Genomic DNA, 16,157 nt, shown 5'->3' with positions numbered 1-16,157 from the left:
TTTGGTCGCACATTTTGACATGCGCAGCTCAACAGACATTGCAGCTCTGACGTCACCGGGATTATAAATCTGCCAAAAAAATTAGTTTCATGGCCATTTCCCGCGTGTCTCACGGGACAATGCAACGGAGGTGCATATCTGGAGAGACTAAAGCTCGCAGGCGAACTTTTGCTCCACAAGGCCATTCCCGGAAGAGCTTGAAAGCTGGAAATATGTCTGATACAAGAAGGTCGGAAGATTCATACGCCGATCGAAGACCACGCCGACCCCCGGCGCAGGTGAAAACCAAGGAGAAGAGTTTCCTCCATGTTGATTCAGTCGACTAAACGGTTCTTCATATTTTCCCCTCCTGGATGGATGAGAAGTTTACCGTTTTTTTTTTTTCCTTGAGGTGATCACGGACGCGTGGTCCCCCCTCCCCTCATTTTTCTTCAGACCTGATCCATCGTCAACCAGAGAAGAGAAGAAATCAACGTCAAAGTAATTTCGTTCTTTTCATATTAAACTGGATAGTTGCATTTATAGATCTGGGCAGGATGAGGCAGTTAAGGTGATTTAGAATCACCAGTAGTTAATCTAAGGTATTAACTTGTTGCACACAATACTGACTGAAGTGTTTTATGCTGAGTGGTGTTTTGATTTGTCCGGCTGATCTCAAATCAGCCAGGAGTTAGAAGTTGGACTCTTAAAAGTTTTTCATTCAAAGCAACTGCAATCTGTACCTCGTGGTCTGACCATTCTTTTGTTCCAGTTTTATTACTGGAGTTTTTGTACTGAGTTCCCACCTCACAGTTTATGAGTCTTTGTTCAAGATTTGGAGCAATCAGCTGCTAGAGGCTAAAGGGGCGTGGCCCCACCGTTTTATCAGCTGATCGCTGGAATCGAGACATCAGAAGACCAGGGAGGACTTCTCTTTCCATTTAACCCAAATTGCACATTTTGTCCATAAAGCTGCTGGTTCGATCTTCATAGACACTAAATGGGCATATATTGTTCTTTTATTATTATTGTTAGGTAGTCATTTTTTATCCCCTTTGTGTAGAATAGTGCTTATTAGTTAGGTGAAGGTTTTTGGACCAGAATAATAGTTTATCAGAATTATTTGGCTTCAATAAATCTTCCTTTATATAATTAAGAGAAGAGTTTGTGCTTATTTTGTGCAAGAGAGATTTATCTATTATCTATTTATTTGAGCCCATAATCACAACACCAGAGGACATCTCTGATTTCTATTCGTAAGTGATGATTTTTGGTTAAGAAATTAATTTTTTTCAAATTATAATTTTAAATCATAATTCTTAATAAATATTAATTAATCAATAATCATAATTCTTACACCAGCCAGTGACAGTTTCATTCATGTGTCATTTTGTCACGTTTGTGTGGATTTGTAAAGGACCAAGGCACAGGGACAGACTGTTAAATACTTAATTAATAAATAAAAGAGAAAACTTACAAGGCGTCACCAGAAGACCTGACAGGAAACAATGGCAAGCACTGGATAACGGGCATCAGAATGGTACCAGAAGGGAGGCATGTTAACAGAAGAATCCAGCAGTGAGCAAGGAAAACCAGAGAGCTTAAACACAGGGGAGAAATGAGTAGAAAGGGATGGCAAGCAGGGGAGAGTAATCAGGTGGAAAGAAGGAACAGCTGAGACGAATGAAGGTGGAGAAGCTGACGGAGAAAAATCAACAGGAGAGAAACACAGGGAAGAAATCTAACAGAATAATAATACATATCATCACAAGAATGAACAAAGAACATAATCTACAATGAATGAACTAGGAAATAAATATTCAAGGGAATTAACTAGAATGCCATTACTAGGAAAATATAAACAACAGGGAAATAAAGGGACAGGAACATGAGATAAACTTAAACACCTAACACTAATGGATCATGACAGATTTGTTGGCAGACCAAACACAGCTAGTTGAACGTCTATTGCTCTGACTGCAGCTGGGAGCAGGTGCTGCATAAGGACTGGCCCGTCTGAGAGTCCTTTGGGGCTGGGGCACGCCCACTGCTCATTGAAAAAAGTAAAAATGTTTTGTTAGAGTTTCCAAAGGTCTCATGTAACACCAGAGAAGTCATCAGTCACATTTCTTTTTTAAAAAGGGAGAATTTAGAACAGTCTAACTGTTCATTAAACATTGCTGCGAAGTCATCAGGTTAGCAACACCAAGAACCACAATACGCACACGAGTCATGACTGCATTCGTTTAGAGCTCTCATAATTAAACAAAAATAGCATAAAAATATTATTAGAAAAAGGAAAAAAATGTCTATGTCTTGAATTATCCCAAGTACTGGATCTAGGTCCTGGAATTTTTAGACGATCAATATGTTAGAGTCCCTGACAAAACCCAAGTGCCGACACCTGTTTTTGATTTACTGTCCCTGGTTTTATGTCAACTGCGCCCACAGTATTAGCTAGTAAGTCTTACCACTGTGTTTTGTGTGAGTCCAATGTTTTTGGGGCACGGCTTGCAAAACTGTAACATAGAGCGTGCATATTATTTAAATATGCTAATAAATCTGGTAAGTACCACTTATTAACTACAGCTTCCCTTTTTATCTGTCATGTGACCTACTCTGGGCTAAAACAAGTCAAAAAAGCGGCAAGCTTAAAAATATTTTTTTCTGTACATTTCTTTCCCCCAACACTATTAGCTGGAACCACAATGAAATATGTCAGTCAGTCATTTTCTACCACTTATTCTATAGTGGGTCACGGGGAAGCTGGTGCCTATCTCCAGTAGTCTGTGGGCGAGAGGCAGGGTACCTACAACCTGGACAGGTCACCAATCCATTGGAGGGCAACACACAAACAACCATGCACACACTCATATATCTAAGAGCAATTTAGAGAGACCAATTAACCTAACAGGTATGTCTTTGGACTGTGGGAGGAAGCCAGAGTACCTGGTGAGAACCCACGCATGCATGGGGAGAACATGCAAATTCCATGCAGAAAGACCCCTGGCCAGGAATTGAACCCAGGACCTTCTTGCTGCAAGGCAACAGTGCTACCAACTGCGCCACCGTGCAGCCTATGAAATATGTTATGAGCCAAATTATCAACAATATTAAAACAGAGAAGAAACAAGCTAGTGTTAGTCTAGAGGAGTATTGGAAAATGTTTTATTGCATTTTTATGTATTTTCGTTTGTGGTTGCGACATACCATGCACGTGGAAGGAGCTGAGTTGCACAGATGTTCTTTGTGTATCATGCCATTAAAGGCACCATGGTGTTCCTGCCACAGAATGACCTAGATTAACACACTCCCCAACCTTACATCCTCCTATGAACCCAAGCATTGTTTTTATAATGTAAAGTTTATGACACACTGTCTTTGACTGTTGCTGAGCAGATAAGCTTCTTGCTGTGGGAATGTAGAGTGTTAACCAATCTTAGAGACCGCTTCTAAGTGGGGAAGGGGTGTGTTGTCTTGTTATATAAACCTTGTTACTCCTTTTAATAAATGAGAAAAATGTCATGTATTGCATACATTTTGGTGCTATGGCTATAAGAGTTAACTTATAACTTAGCATCTGGTCAGGGATGAGAAATAAATGAACTGCACAGTCTATGTGTGTAATAGTTAACTCAGGTAATCTAGTCCAGGACAGGACAAGCAATTAAATTACCTGGTGAAGGACCAGCTGAAATTTCACCTAGCATCACAGCAAACTGCTCTGCATGAAAACATAAACAGCAGGGGTACATTGAAGACTGTAGCTGTAGGTTTCAAGTCAGATCTTTAAAGAGACAAAAAGCTGTCCTACAGAAGCTCCTGTTCAGAAAATATCTGTCTCTGTCAAGAAAAACAGAGACTGCAGCATTGGACGTCATCAGGGGGTGGGGTAATTGGGACCCAATCAAAATATAAGCAGAGAATATGTTATTAACACTCAAAATAAAATAACTCAACTATATGAAAAGGTTCCTATTTAATGTGTTAATGTATACCCAGAAACATTTCAAACCATTAGTTAAATGAAATATTTGGGAATCACATTGTTTGTGACTTGTCGGTTATGACTAACAGCTAAAAACAAGGTTAAATCTTTCTGAGAATGTATACATTTTATGTGCATACATTTTCTTAGTTTGTTAAAATAACAAAACAATTCAAACTATACAAAAAACGAACTTTTGACATTCACTTTGCAGCTATTATTTTAAACATGAACAGTTGAAATTACTACTTGTGGTGCTTGTGCATCCAGACAGAAGGATGGAGTTGGGCTCTCGCTCTGTCATCAAGCTCTCCTCGTTGTTCAGGATGTGCTCCACCAAACACCATGCGGCCTCCTTGATGTTTGTGTTTTCCTGATGGTCAAAACACAAAAGCGGGTCTAAACAGATGTCCTTTACATCAGGCGCACAACTTGTTTTGCACAATCACCAAATGAACACAAATGTTTCTTTAATGTTTTACCGACACCACAAGTTGGATTTTAGAGGGTCAGAGTAAAATATCTGGTGATCTCGTAGTGAGGTCCGTGTGAATTTTCATTAAAATGTTTAGGTTTTTAAAACCCAGATGTTTTACCTTTTCATCTTGTGTTACTGAGATGTCAAATTGATGTTTTTCCAGCTGTTCAAGAGCATATACAGCCCAAAATTATACGTACCCCCACAATATTAATATTTTAAATTACTTTCATTCATGTAGGTTGGTTTTTGATAGGAAATAGGACAGAGATAACTCACAACATAATAAAACAATGTACAAAGGGTTTGAGTTTTTAAAAATATATATTATAATATTATTTATACCCTTCTTAATATTCAAAGAAAAAGGCCATTGTCACATCCTCATAAAATGTGAAGCATATTTTAGAAAAATGTTTCAGTTAAATGTATTTTATAGAAATTGTGAGTGTGGCTCTTTTTGATTATGTAAAATAACAATTATTTTGAAACATGGGGTTTATTTTCCGTACTGAATAAATCTATTCAAATAAATGGATACAATTGTTTTTATGTTTTATACTACTGCAATCAAAGATGAAATGTTTAAGGCTTTTAACACATCTTTCCCAGGGGTGCCAATACATAGGCCTACATGAGGTCTTTACATGTTATTTTTAGGTTCCTTAATGTGTGGAAGAGATTTTAAGATCATTTTGTAAACCTTTTCAGACAAAACTACAGTTTTCCGAGGCTATTTTAAAACAATGTTTAAGGTGTAGAATGCTTTCAGGAAGCAAGTTACGTCTCAGCCCACAAAAGAAAGAAAAGAAATCATCTCCATTAAGGATAAAAAGGCAAATTTTGTTGTTTTGCAAATAATCTTCCGATTTAAAAACAAGACAATTATTGCTTCTACTCAGGTTCTAATTAATTGATTTAAAGATGTACAAACATTGATGAAAATAAACGTCCTTTTCCTACACAAAACTGAAATGGTTTGGTTGGATATCCTCTTATAGTGTATATGTGAGGGTGTTTTGGGCCTATAATATTCTTACTGTCGCCTAAATCCAAGGCATCATGATGACAGTTAGAATTTGTTTTGTTTGTTCATAGGAGTGCAAAATGTGTTAGTTAAAAGCTAATATCATTAGTTAAACGTGTTATTAATCTTGCCATTATTTCTTCAACACAAAGTTTTAAGAAATAATCTGATTAGCACTTTGGTTTGTTGGCCTTTTTCTTCTTTGTTATGACTTTGCCTTAAACATATTTTCACTAACATTTACAAAATATTGATTATTTTTCCATATAATGCCACAAGTTTCCCAAGAATCACTCAGTAATTTAGCTTTTTAATACAGCTATGAAAATGTTGCTCATGTGCATAAAATGTGCAATCAAAGCTCTCGTAGAAATTGGCTATTATCTCAGAAAAAGATAATAATTAGTATAAACTAGCAACATTCAGGTTTTGGAGCCAAACCCTCAATAATGAAGACTTGGCTGATTACCTTCTTTATACTTCCTCTGAACACATCCTGCTGTGAACCCACAGCTGTTTCTGTCCTGATCTCACTGAGCTGTCTGCAGAGTTTACAGATTCTTCAACTGAAACGGTTTCTCTGACTTTCACTCTGACTTGATGTAATTCTCTAGACATACTGAATCAGAAATGGAAAAAACTAAATTTGGAAGTCGTGCTACATTTCCTCTGTCTCTTTGAGAGCTGACAAAATACCTCTTATGTTTCAAGCTAATCTTTTGATTTTACAGTCAGCTTCAGTTGCCTTGGTGACAACTCAAAATGTTTAAATAACAAGTAAACCTTTTTTTATTCTTATTATTTATAAGTATTTTTCCTTTTAGAGGTCTATAATAGCAATAATTATTTATGATGTCAAGAGTGATGTTACCTTTGCAGAAGTCTCAAACCAGTCCACAAACCCGTTCTCCCTGCAGAAGGAGTCCAATTTGGGCAGCTGACACGCTATTTGGTCTGACTTGTTGGCAAGAAGTACTGCAGGAACTGGTCTTCCATGGTTCAGAGTCACCTTAGGAAACATAAAAATCAGGTCACACTGTAGAGTCCTTCAAAATATGGACTAAAGTCCCTGCTGTTCAAAATATTTCTAAAATAACTTTATTTTAATAACTTCTGATTTTACTCTTTTTCATTCTACTTTGTTTTTTGGGTTTTTTACACTCTAATTGTGGCACTTTGGGATCGGTAGACTGATGTAAAGTGCATTATAAATCAAATTTATTATTATTATTATTTATTATTACAATTGTTTATTTTAAAGTGAAGCCCAAAAAGATTCATACCTCTGTGAGATTTAGATTTAAAGTAATCTTTGTATTTTACCAACATGTTTCTTCTGACTGGAAGAAGTATTTTCATCAACCTCCATAGGGTGTTTTTCTCTCTTGGAAGCGAAGGATGAGACATGCAGCGATGCAATTTGAAATTTCTACAACTAGATGTCACCACATCCTACATATCTGACTTACATTTCAACTCATTGTGGGAACAGCTTTACACAAACATCACCTTGTTGTTCTTCTGTTCTGTTTCCTGTTATTATTTTATTCCTCTACTTTGGAAGCCCTGGCATTGGATTTCTCCAAAACAATACTCAACAGAAAGCTGGTAAAGCTACTAGAAATAAACTTTTGATATAGTTTGACACCTAAGTTAAAACATAACAGGATCAGTTTTCTATTTGTTTTGCAGTTTTGTTGCAAACATCTACTGACCCAGTTTAATCCTACCAGTTAGCCTCACCACGCGTACACCTCCAGTACAGCATACATCATCGACACCATTCCAGTCAACAACCATCCACAGTTCATGACCTGAAATCCACCACCTTCTGCTTTGACATTGTGGCTATGTATTTTTAGCTGTGTTGCACTTGAAATATTGCAGATGGTATATACTTTTCTTCACTCGTGTTTCCACAGGCCCTAAAAACTGTATTGATCTACCCTCTTATAAAGAAACCAAATCTAGATGCCTAAATAATACCTAATTATGGACCTATATCTAGCATAGCATTTTTGTCAAAAATCATTGAAAAGGGGATTTATGAACAAATTTACTTTAAATAAAGCAAAATTTGTCTTCAACGCTTTTTAACAACACTTTGTTTTTGTTTTGTTTTTTACCACCAAGGGGACGACTTTGTTTCTTTTGGTGATTATAAATCAGAGCAGACAAAGGGGGTTCCTCGAGGTTCCACTCTAGACTATAGAGTAAAGATGACACTTAATTTAGTATTTTTGTCATCAGATGTTCACAGTCCACTACAATTTTAAAGTTTTTGATGAAAAAAAGCAATCACTTTAATGCTTTCCAGTCAGGTTTTCGACAACACACAGCAATGAGATTGCACTAGTAAAGGTTTTAAATAGCATACACCTTAACAGCAATGCATTTAAAAGTTGATCAAACATAATAATCTATAGACTGGAAAAGTGGGTGAATGTCTTGTACAGTGAAATTGGTTAAATTCTTATACAGCAGATCAGCATTACCTTGTATCAATTTATAATTATAAATCTGAGCTAACAAAGATCGTACGTGGGATTCCTCAAGGCTCTATTCTCACTCCAATTTTATTTAATATCAGAAAATGGAGCGTTACAACACTTATTGTTATATCTATGCTGATGACACACAATTTTATATTTCTGTGTCACTGCATGGCTACACTCCATTACACTCATTTATTTATTGATTGAGTTGACTCACTTCTGTCAGTGTGCCCCAGGGCAGCTGTGGCTACAATGTAGCTTACCATGAATGTATGAATGGGTGGATGACTTATGGTAGTGTAAGGCACTTTGGGGTCCTCGGACTTGATAAAGCACGATACAAGTGCAGGACTTTTACCATTTAGTGTTTCTATAATATTAATAGGTGATTGTATTGGAATTACCTTCAGCTTAGACACAGTATATTCAGAAAGGGACAGAGAATTCCTAATCCTAAAGCCTCATTTTGTGCCACCTTAGAGTCCAGGTCATCTTTCCACTTCAGCACAGCCTCAAATGTGGAGGCCCTCGTGACATCAAACACCACCAGTGCTCCCACCGCCTCCCTGTAGTAGACACGGGTCATGTTCCCATATCGTTCCTGTCCCGGGAAAAAACAGCAAGTCAACTCAGTCTCACAAATATGTGAGTGTGTTCATGTGTATGAGAGAGACAGTTTATTCTACATTAGTTGCCATCATGTGATTTATATTATTGATCATGGGACCACTTTACTGTCAGACACAAGATCTACTTTCCACGAGGAGGCATCAAAGACAGGGAGGAACAGAGTCATGCAGAGAGCACAGATACAGTGGGAGAAAGATTTATTGTTTAGCCATTTCTGACACAATAAAATAATTTGCTATGAAATTATTTTATAAATATCGACCCTAAAGATGGTTTTTCATCTTATTTTGGTATGCAAAGTTAGACAGGCCAGCTATGTCCCACAGTTGTAGCCGGATCACAGTGTCATTGTCCCACTGCAGAACTTTAAGCGCGAAGTCCACTCCGATGGTCGCTCTGTAGTGCTGGGAGAAGATCTGATGAACGTACCGCTTGATAATAGACGTTTTCCCGACACCAAGGTCCCCAACAACCAGGACTTTGAAAAAATGCTCCTGCTGCATGCCTGTAGCTCGGTAGGAAAGACAAAAAAATAAAAAAAAAAAATAAAAATAAACACTACACAGCGATATGAAAAAAAACTTGATACTGGTTACATGTAGTTTGACAGCAAAATTAAAAATAAGCGCATGCAAAGTCATGGAAATTTGTTTTGTTTTGTCATCATTACGAACAAAATGTTACCTCCGTACTGTCTGCAGGAAAAACACAGCGTTGACGGTCTGCGCTCATTATTTTGAAGCCAACCCATTATAAATTTGAACGGGTCTAAGCCGACTGACCGTCTGAGTTGATGGTGCATTTAAATGTTGCTCGTGAATCTAGCCATCATTCTTTTTTCAAGCATGCAAATCTTCTGGGTTTCCCCTTATAATAATAATAATAATAATAATAATAATAATAGTAGTGGTGGTGGTGTTATTGTTTGCTGCTGCTGATGCTAATTGAGGAGTACTATTCTAACTGAATATAGGCGACATCAAGGGTAAATGCAAAGCAGATTAAACATAAAATATTTAAGCTACATACACCATTTTACCTTCTGGCTACTGTAGATTTTCAAGGAAGCACTCGTTTTACCAAGTTTTAAGCTTTGTCAAAGGATCTTCATTTTGTCCTTAGTTTGTGAATAACGACATCCTGTCCCTGCTGTACTTGAATGCAGCATACAGGGCCTTTGCAGCTGCGCTGTTGCCAAAATACAAACTAAAAAAAGGTTGCATTAGTTCTCCCTGCAGGAAAATAAAGTGTTTAACGAACTTTACCGTTACATTACAGTTTTAAACAGTCTCCAACTTCCGCCTCAGTAAGAGTAGCTGGTGCTTTCAAGCGCTGCTCGTAAATATTGTCATCAGTCTCAGCATTCTTTCATGCAAACGTCACGATTACCTGAGTACCTTGACAAGTAAATCTGCATTTATTTATTTTTTTAATGCAAGTAACCATTAGTTATGCACATGCTTAATTTCATCAGGTGAGGTGGGGTATTTAGGATGGATATCATGAGAATGGGAGTTCTATTTGAAAATGGAAATTGAGTGGAATTCATAGATTTTCCAGTTACATTCAACTCCATTCTTTGTTAGATCATTCCATTGTGTTGTTAGCTTAATACCCGTTAAACATATAAATATAATACAACAGAATAGAATAGCTCTGTATTTGTCTCTGAGGGGAAATATACAGAGTATCTGCAGCAAAACGATAAACAAAAACACACAGGTGGACACAATAAAAATAATAATACCAAAACTGAAAGTAAAATCTATACTGTTGTAGCAACAATACGCAATGCAAACTGTACAGCTATTAATAAACAGGAAATGTATTCCCTGTAATGTAGGAATATGTCCGAATTGTGCTATTTTATATTTGTGCAAAAGATAGACCATGTACAAAAATACTGATTATGATGTTAAACTATTTTTACAGCTAACTTCAATATGTGAAAATACAGAAGTTACACAAGGTTAGTTGTAAAAGTCCCGTAGTTATTTAAACATTATTCCTTGCACAAAGTTATCAAGCTAAATGCAGCAGTATCATGTAACCCTTGTTTTATTTGGGTTTTTATGGCATTCTGTTCTTGCTGTACTGAAAGCAGCATCCTGAGCGTTTACCGCTGCGCTGCTGTCGGTGCAGTTACGGTATTGGTGCTGATGAGGGCGAGGAAGAGGTGTTCGTGCGTGATGCCGCTACTGCTGTTACTGCTGGTGGTGGTGTTGTGTCCTGCTGCCATTTCGGATGATCACACGGAAATATCAGCAGCTCCCATCATCAGCTGATATGCTTCCTCAGCAGCTAGATTCTATACTTTTTGCACCGTGATGCTGGACGGGTGCATGTGCTGCATCTTAGGGGGTTATTTCTGTAAGCTGCTGCATCACAGCCACCGACAGCCTCAGGGGTCATTTTCAGAAGACACAATCTTCAACATGGAGCTTGTTTTTCACAGCTGCTGAGCTCTGAATCGAGGTAGCCCATCATTTATAGACATAAACTCATCTGTATCCTAAATACATAGAACAAAATATGCTTCTAGGATGATGTGGGCATGGTCTAAGGAATAAAACAGCTTTCTTTTATTTTTTAGGGAACTGGGTAACAACATGTTATTGATGCATGTATTTCTTCATTGAAAGTGAATATGGCTTGCTTCAACGCCTTTATTTGGTGTTATTGCTGCCTATCAGCTACTCTACAATCCACATGGGGGCTGACTACACCACTGTTTATTGAGTTGGAGGGGAGTGGCCTTCCCCTCCCTCCCTTCCCCTCAAATTAGATCACCCCACTGTGCACGGGGCTAAGACGATTTGAGCTCATTAATCGGTTGTTATAAACCAAAACGTATTCCTATGATCAACTCAAATTCTTTCAGTCTATTTAAACAGATGCACTATTTTAAAGAAGAAATTAGATTTTGCATGTATGCCAGAGAGTTCGATTCTAGACTAATTTCACCAGATGGCATGTGGCAAATTATAATCTGGATGCCTCATGGCTTTCTTTTTGCCACTCTCCCATAAAGGCCAAACCTAATTAAAATACATTAAGGTTTGTGGCTATAATTTAACAAGATCTGACAGAAGTCTAAGGACTGTAGGTACTTATAGCAAGACATTGTATATGGAACTAATGGAGGAATAGAAAAATATATTATTTGAAATAAAAATGACTAATTTAACCAATGAATTCATTATTAAAAATGATCTGAACTATTCATGATGCAAAGTTAAATGTTTTATTAGCGTGAGCTTTAGCTTCTTATTTCTCATTTCATGCTCAGTTAAAAACCTAACATCTTTCTCTGTGACAGATTAAACTCACATGAGTCATGGAGACAATATGGCTTTACCAGTTCCGTCTGATCGTCATCGGTGACTCCACAGTGGGAAAGTCATGTCTGATCCGGAGGTTCACAGAGGGCCGCTTCGCCCAGGTGTCAGACCCCACTGTGGGGGTGGACTTCTTCTCTCGTCTGGTGGAGATCGAACCGGGAAAAAGGATCAAACTTCAGATCTGGGACACTGCAGGACAAGAGAGGTTCAGGTAGAGACAACATTTTCCTGACCTCTTCAAGCAGCTCTGTTTGTCAGCCTTATAGATGTATGAACAAGAGTGCATAATATTTACTCTCCACTCATCTTTGTCCTGCTTTGAAAAAAAAGCATATTTTATCCTCCATCCCTGCAGGTGTTTTTGTTTATCTTAAACGAATATGATTTATTTCCATTTGCACATAAAACATGTCCACTTTTTAACTCATTAAACAACAGATATTAATTAAAATGCCCTTTCAAACTGAGGAAAAAATAGGACACCCTATCCCCTTATGGTTAGTGTTACCCTTTCTGACTAATTAACTTCAGAAAGACTTGTTCTTCTACCAGTCTCAGAGATTTGTCTGAGGAAGGTTTGCCCCACTCCTCACTTTTAGCTGTGAGACGTTTGAGGGATTTATTGCATGCACAACCGATTTCAAGTCACCTTCAACATCTCAATGAAACCGAGATCTGGGCTTTGACTCAGCCCAGGATTTTCCGTTTCTTAATGCTCACCCAGACCTTGGTATGTTTTGGGTCATTGCCATGTTGCAGGGTTCTGCTTCAGCTTTAATTCTTTTATAGATGTTGTCACATTTTCCTCAAGCAGCCTCTGATACACACTAGAGTTCGTGGTGGAGATCTGTGATGGTGAGCTGGTCAGCTCCTGCTTAAGCAAAGCATCCCCAAACCGTGACCCTTCCACTTCCGTGCTTCACAGTTGACACTCCAGGCTTCGTGTTTTTCTCTAAGGGTGTAAAAGTCTCCTCCTTGTACACCTGATATGAAAGTTAAACTTATACTCTCTTTGTGATTGTACAGGTATGCACTTTTATATCAACATCGCCCAGAGGCTGCCATTGGTCCCTTGATGACATTTTAGGGTTTTTGGAGGCTTCTTTTAGCATCTTGGAATATGATTCTTGGGTGTACTTTCTTGGAGGGCACACTGGCAGATGTTTCAATGTCCTCTTATGTAAAATACTCTCCCTACTGTGAAATGGCAGATTTAAAATTAATTTAAGACCTCTTTAAATCCCTTATCAAACACATAAGCTGCTACAGTCTTCTTTCTGAAGGCCTCAGACAGCTCTTTGGATCTCACCATAGTGTTGACTCTCGGTCAGGAGCACAACTAGCAAACTCACAAATTTTAACTAGCAAATACAACTAGCAAATACAAATTTTAACTAGCAAATACAACTAGCAAATACAAATTTTAACTAGCAAATACAACTAGCAAATACAAATTTTAACTAGCAAATACAACTAGCAAATACAAATTTTAACTAGCAAATACAACTAGCAAATACAAATTTTAACTAGCAAATACAACTAGCAAATACAAATTTTAACTAGCAAATACAACTAGCAAACACAAATTTTGTATCTTTTTCTCTGTGCTTTGTTTTGGTCGGTCACAAATATTCCCTCAATTATTTGGCTGCAGTGGGACAAAATAAGGAAACAAACACCAGATGTTAAGTATGTACAAACAAATTGATTACACCAGTAATCCCACTTTCATCTGCCTATCCAGGTCCATCACCAGAGCCTACTACCGTAACTCCGTGGGCGGCCTCCTGCTCTTCGACATCACCAGCCGCCGCTCCTTCCAGAACGTCCATAACTGGCTGGAGGAGGCGCGGAGCCACGTCCAGCCGCACAGCATCGTCTTCCTACTCGTCGGCCACAAGTGTGACCTGGAGGCCCAACGTCAGGTGACCCAGCACGAGGCGGAGAAGCTGGCAGGGGCCTATGGGATGCGTTATGTGGAGACATCGGCACGGGATGCCATTAATGTGGAGAAGGTCTGAATATGGAGTAATGTGTAAACGTATTTGTACCCCCAGAGATATGTTCTACTTTTTCTTTGTGGCACGCTAAATTGTTTCAGTTTTCAAATGATAATTTCATTTATTAAAGTAAAAAAGTTCTCCATGTGAAAAAGTAATGGCCTTATGCAATACCTTCAAGCATTTTTGTCATTAGCCAAAATGGTTGCAAGCTGATCTAAACTTCACTAGCCACACCCAAGCCTACTGCTCAACCTGTGCAGTCATGATATCACTTCAGATAACATGAAGTAGGCTAAAAGGTCTCAAAAGGTCACACATCATGTGTCAATCTAAAGAAAATTAAGAAGAGATGGGAAAGTCAATGACACATTTCTGCTGGAAAGGGAAACAAAGTCATCACCTAAGCTTTGGAACTCCAAGAAATCACAGTGAGAATCGTTATCCATAAATGGAGAAAACATGGAGCAATGGTGAACCTTCCTGGTAGAGACAAAAAACAACAATTGCAATTTAACCCACTCTTCTGTGCAATTCTGCACAGAAGAGTGGGTAAAAATTATTCCACATGTGAAAGACTTACTGCAAACACTTGATGGCAGCTGTTGCCATCAAGTTATGGGGTTTAGGGGGCAACAAATTTTTTTTTTTCATTTACTCGGGTTATCTTTGATGGATGTAAAAATTTGTTTGATTATCAGAAACATTTAAGTGTGACACAAAAGCAAGTATGGTACACAGGTTCAGCCATTGTTCCCTTTTTGTCTGTTAGGCCTCATTCTAAACCCACACACCCATGACCACCTTTAGCGCTGACTGAACTTTTTTTCCTTCAGGCCTTCGTGGATCTGACGAGGGAAATCTTCGAGTTGGTCCGGAGTGGTGACATCCAGATGCAGGATAACTGGGAAGGCGTAAAAAGCGGATTTGTTCCCAACACAGTCCATTCCTCCGAGGAGGTCACCAAAGGGAATCGGCAGTGTTTCTGCTGATGGATGCAGCACCTGAGCCGGAAAGCGGTATAAACATAACCTCACCGGACTGAAGTTCTCTGCTTTAAGGCCAGCTTTTTGGGACTGTTAATCACTTTATTCCTACATGTACAGCACTGTTAAATCATCCGTTTAACGCTATGCTCAGATTCCCGACAGGTGTAAAAGCACAAGAAGCCTCCTGACCCTTTATCTTTCCGTCTGCATGTATACGTGTCTGTAGCTTTCAACAACACTGCAGCCACCTTTGGCCTTTTTCTCCAGCGATAACTCCTGTGGCTGGTTATGTTGTGGCCAGAGACTCATACTGCCAGTTTGGTGTCCATCTGCTCGTGTATCCACATAAATTCAGTCTGGATCGAGGATACGAAGACTGAGCCTCATCACTCCGCTATCCATATCAGAGGAAGCAGAAGAAAATGTTGTCACTGTCCAAGTGGACACCTGCGCTATAAATATGACAAGCTTTATACATGGTGAGAAGAAACAGGACAATAGAAGCAACCAACCAAGCCAACAGCTGAGATGTTACCATTAGTTTGCCTCTAACCACTGTTGGGAATAGTCTGTCAGAAGTAAAATCTTCTATAGCTGCTCACTGACTGCCTTTAAGACTAGTTAATAGGAAGAGTATAATTAGGATAATTTTCCTACTTATGTTTCTGGTTGACCTACTGATAAGAGTGTATGCATTTGTGTGGATGCATTTTAAAAAGTTGTAGCTTCATGTAGTGCATCTCTGTAATTTATAAAATATACCTTCCATGCTATTGATCCGTTCTGTGTGCTGTTGCTTTTTAGGTTTGACCAGTAATCGTCTGTATTCAGCCTAAAAAAATGCTTGAAATGTCACTTCTTCAGCTTATAGCTCCCATCTAAATTTAGCCTAAACAAAGACGTTGAAAGTCATGCTTGGTAAGCCCTGTGGATCAACCCTAGCCCCCTTTTAATCCCATTTAGACATCCATAGATGCCTTTCTGTCTGTCTTAAATGAGTATATTTAATGTTCAAACACACATTATTACATAAGTTCACAAAAATGAAATGAGTTTGCAGATTCCTTGATTTATAGAACTAAACAGTCAAAAATATTATTAAACTCTATTCTGGGGAGTCAGAGGTGAGGTAAAACTGTTAAATCTTGATTTTATAATACAAGAATACCTATACTAGGTGACGGAGAGCCATAGAAAATATTTTTCCTGCGTTGAATAGGCCACTTGTAT

At 38.3% G+C, this 16,157-nt stretch overlaps 2 protein-coding genes across 2 annotated transcripts; one reads left to right on the top strand and one right to left on the bottom strand.

The window, feature by feature from the left end:
* Positions 1–2,959: 2,959 nt before the first annotated feature.
* On the bottom strand, positions 2,960–9,386 carry rab38c (RAB38c, member of RAS oncogene family). The gene is made up of 5 exons (XM_047379712.1): positions 9,282–9,386; positions 8,911–9,102; positions 8,443–8,576; positions 6,344–6,481; positions 2,960–4,340 (listed from the first exon to the last, which is right to left on the bottom strand). The coding sequence occupies exons 1-5, from the start codon at positions 9,346–9,348 to the stop codon at positions 4,185–4,187; spliced, it is 687 nt and encodes a 228-aa protein (XP_047235668.1). The 5' UTR covers positions 9,349–9,386; the 3' UTR covers positions 2,960–4,184.
* A 1,380-nt stretch (positions 9,387–10,766) lies between these two features.
* LOC124876517 (ras-related protein Rab-39B-like) lies at positions 10,767–15,700 on the top strand. Its single transcript, XM_047379374.1, has 4 exons — positions 10,767–11,072; positions 11,917–12,149; positions 13,683–13,953; positions 14,775–15,700. Exons 2-4 carry the CDS (start codon positions 11,935–11,937, stop codon positions 14,928–14,930), a joined length of 642 nt encoding a protein of 213 aa, XP_047235330.1. The 5' UTR covers positions 10,767–11,072; positions 11,917–11,934; the 3' UTR covers positions 14,931–15,700.
* The last annotated feature ends 457 nt before the right edge of the window (positions 15,701–16,157 follow it).

The sequence above is a fragment of the Girardinichthys multiradiatus genome, chromosome 11, assembly GCF_021462225.1.
Source record: "Girardinichthys multiradiatus isolate DD_20200921_A chromosome 11, DD_fGirMul_XY1, whole genome shotgun sequence".
NCBI classification, from domain to species: Eukaryota; Metazoa; Chordata; class Actinopteri; order Cyprinodontiformes; family Goodeidae; genus Girardinichthys; species Girardinichthys multiradiatus.
The sequence above is the reverse complement of the archived record's forward strand: the minus strand, read 5'-3'. Positions and strand labels throughout refer to the sequence as shown.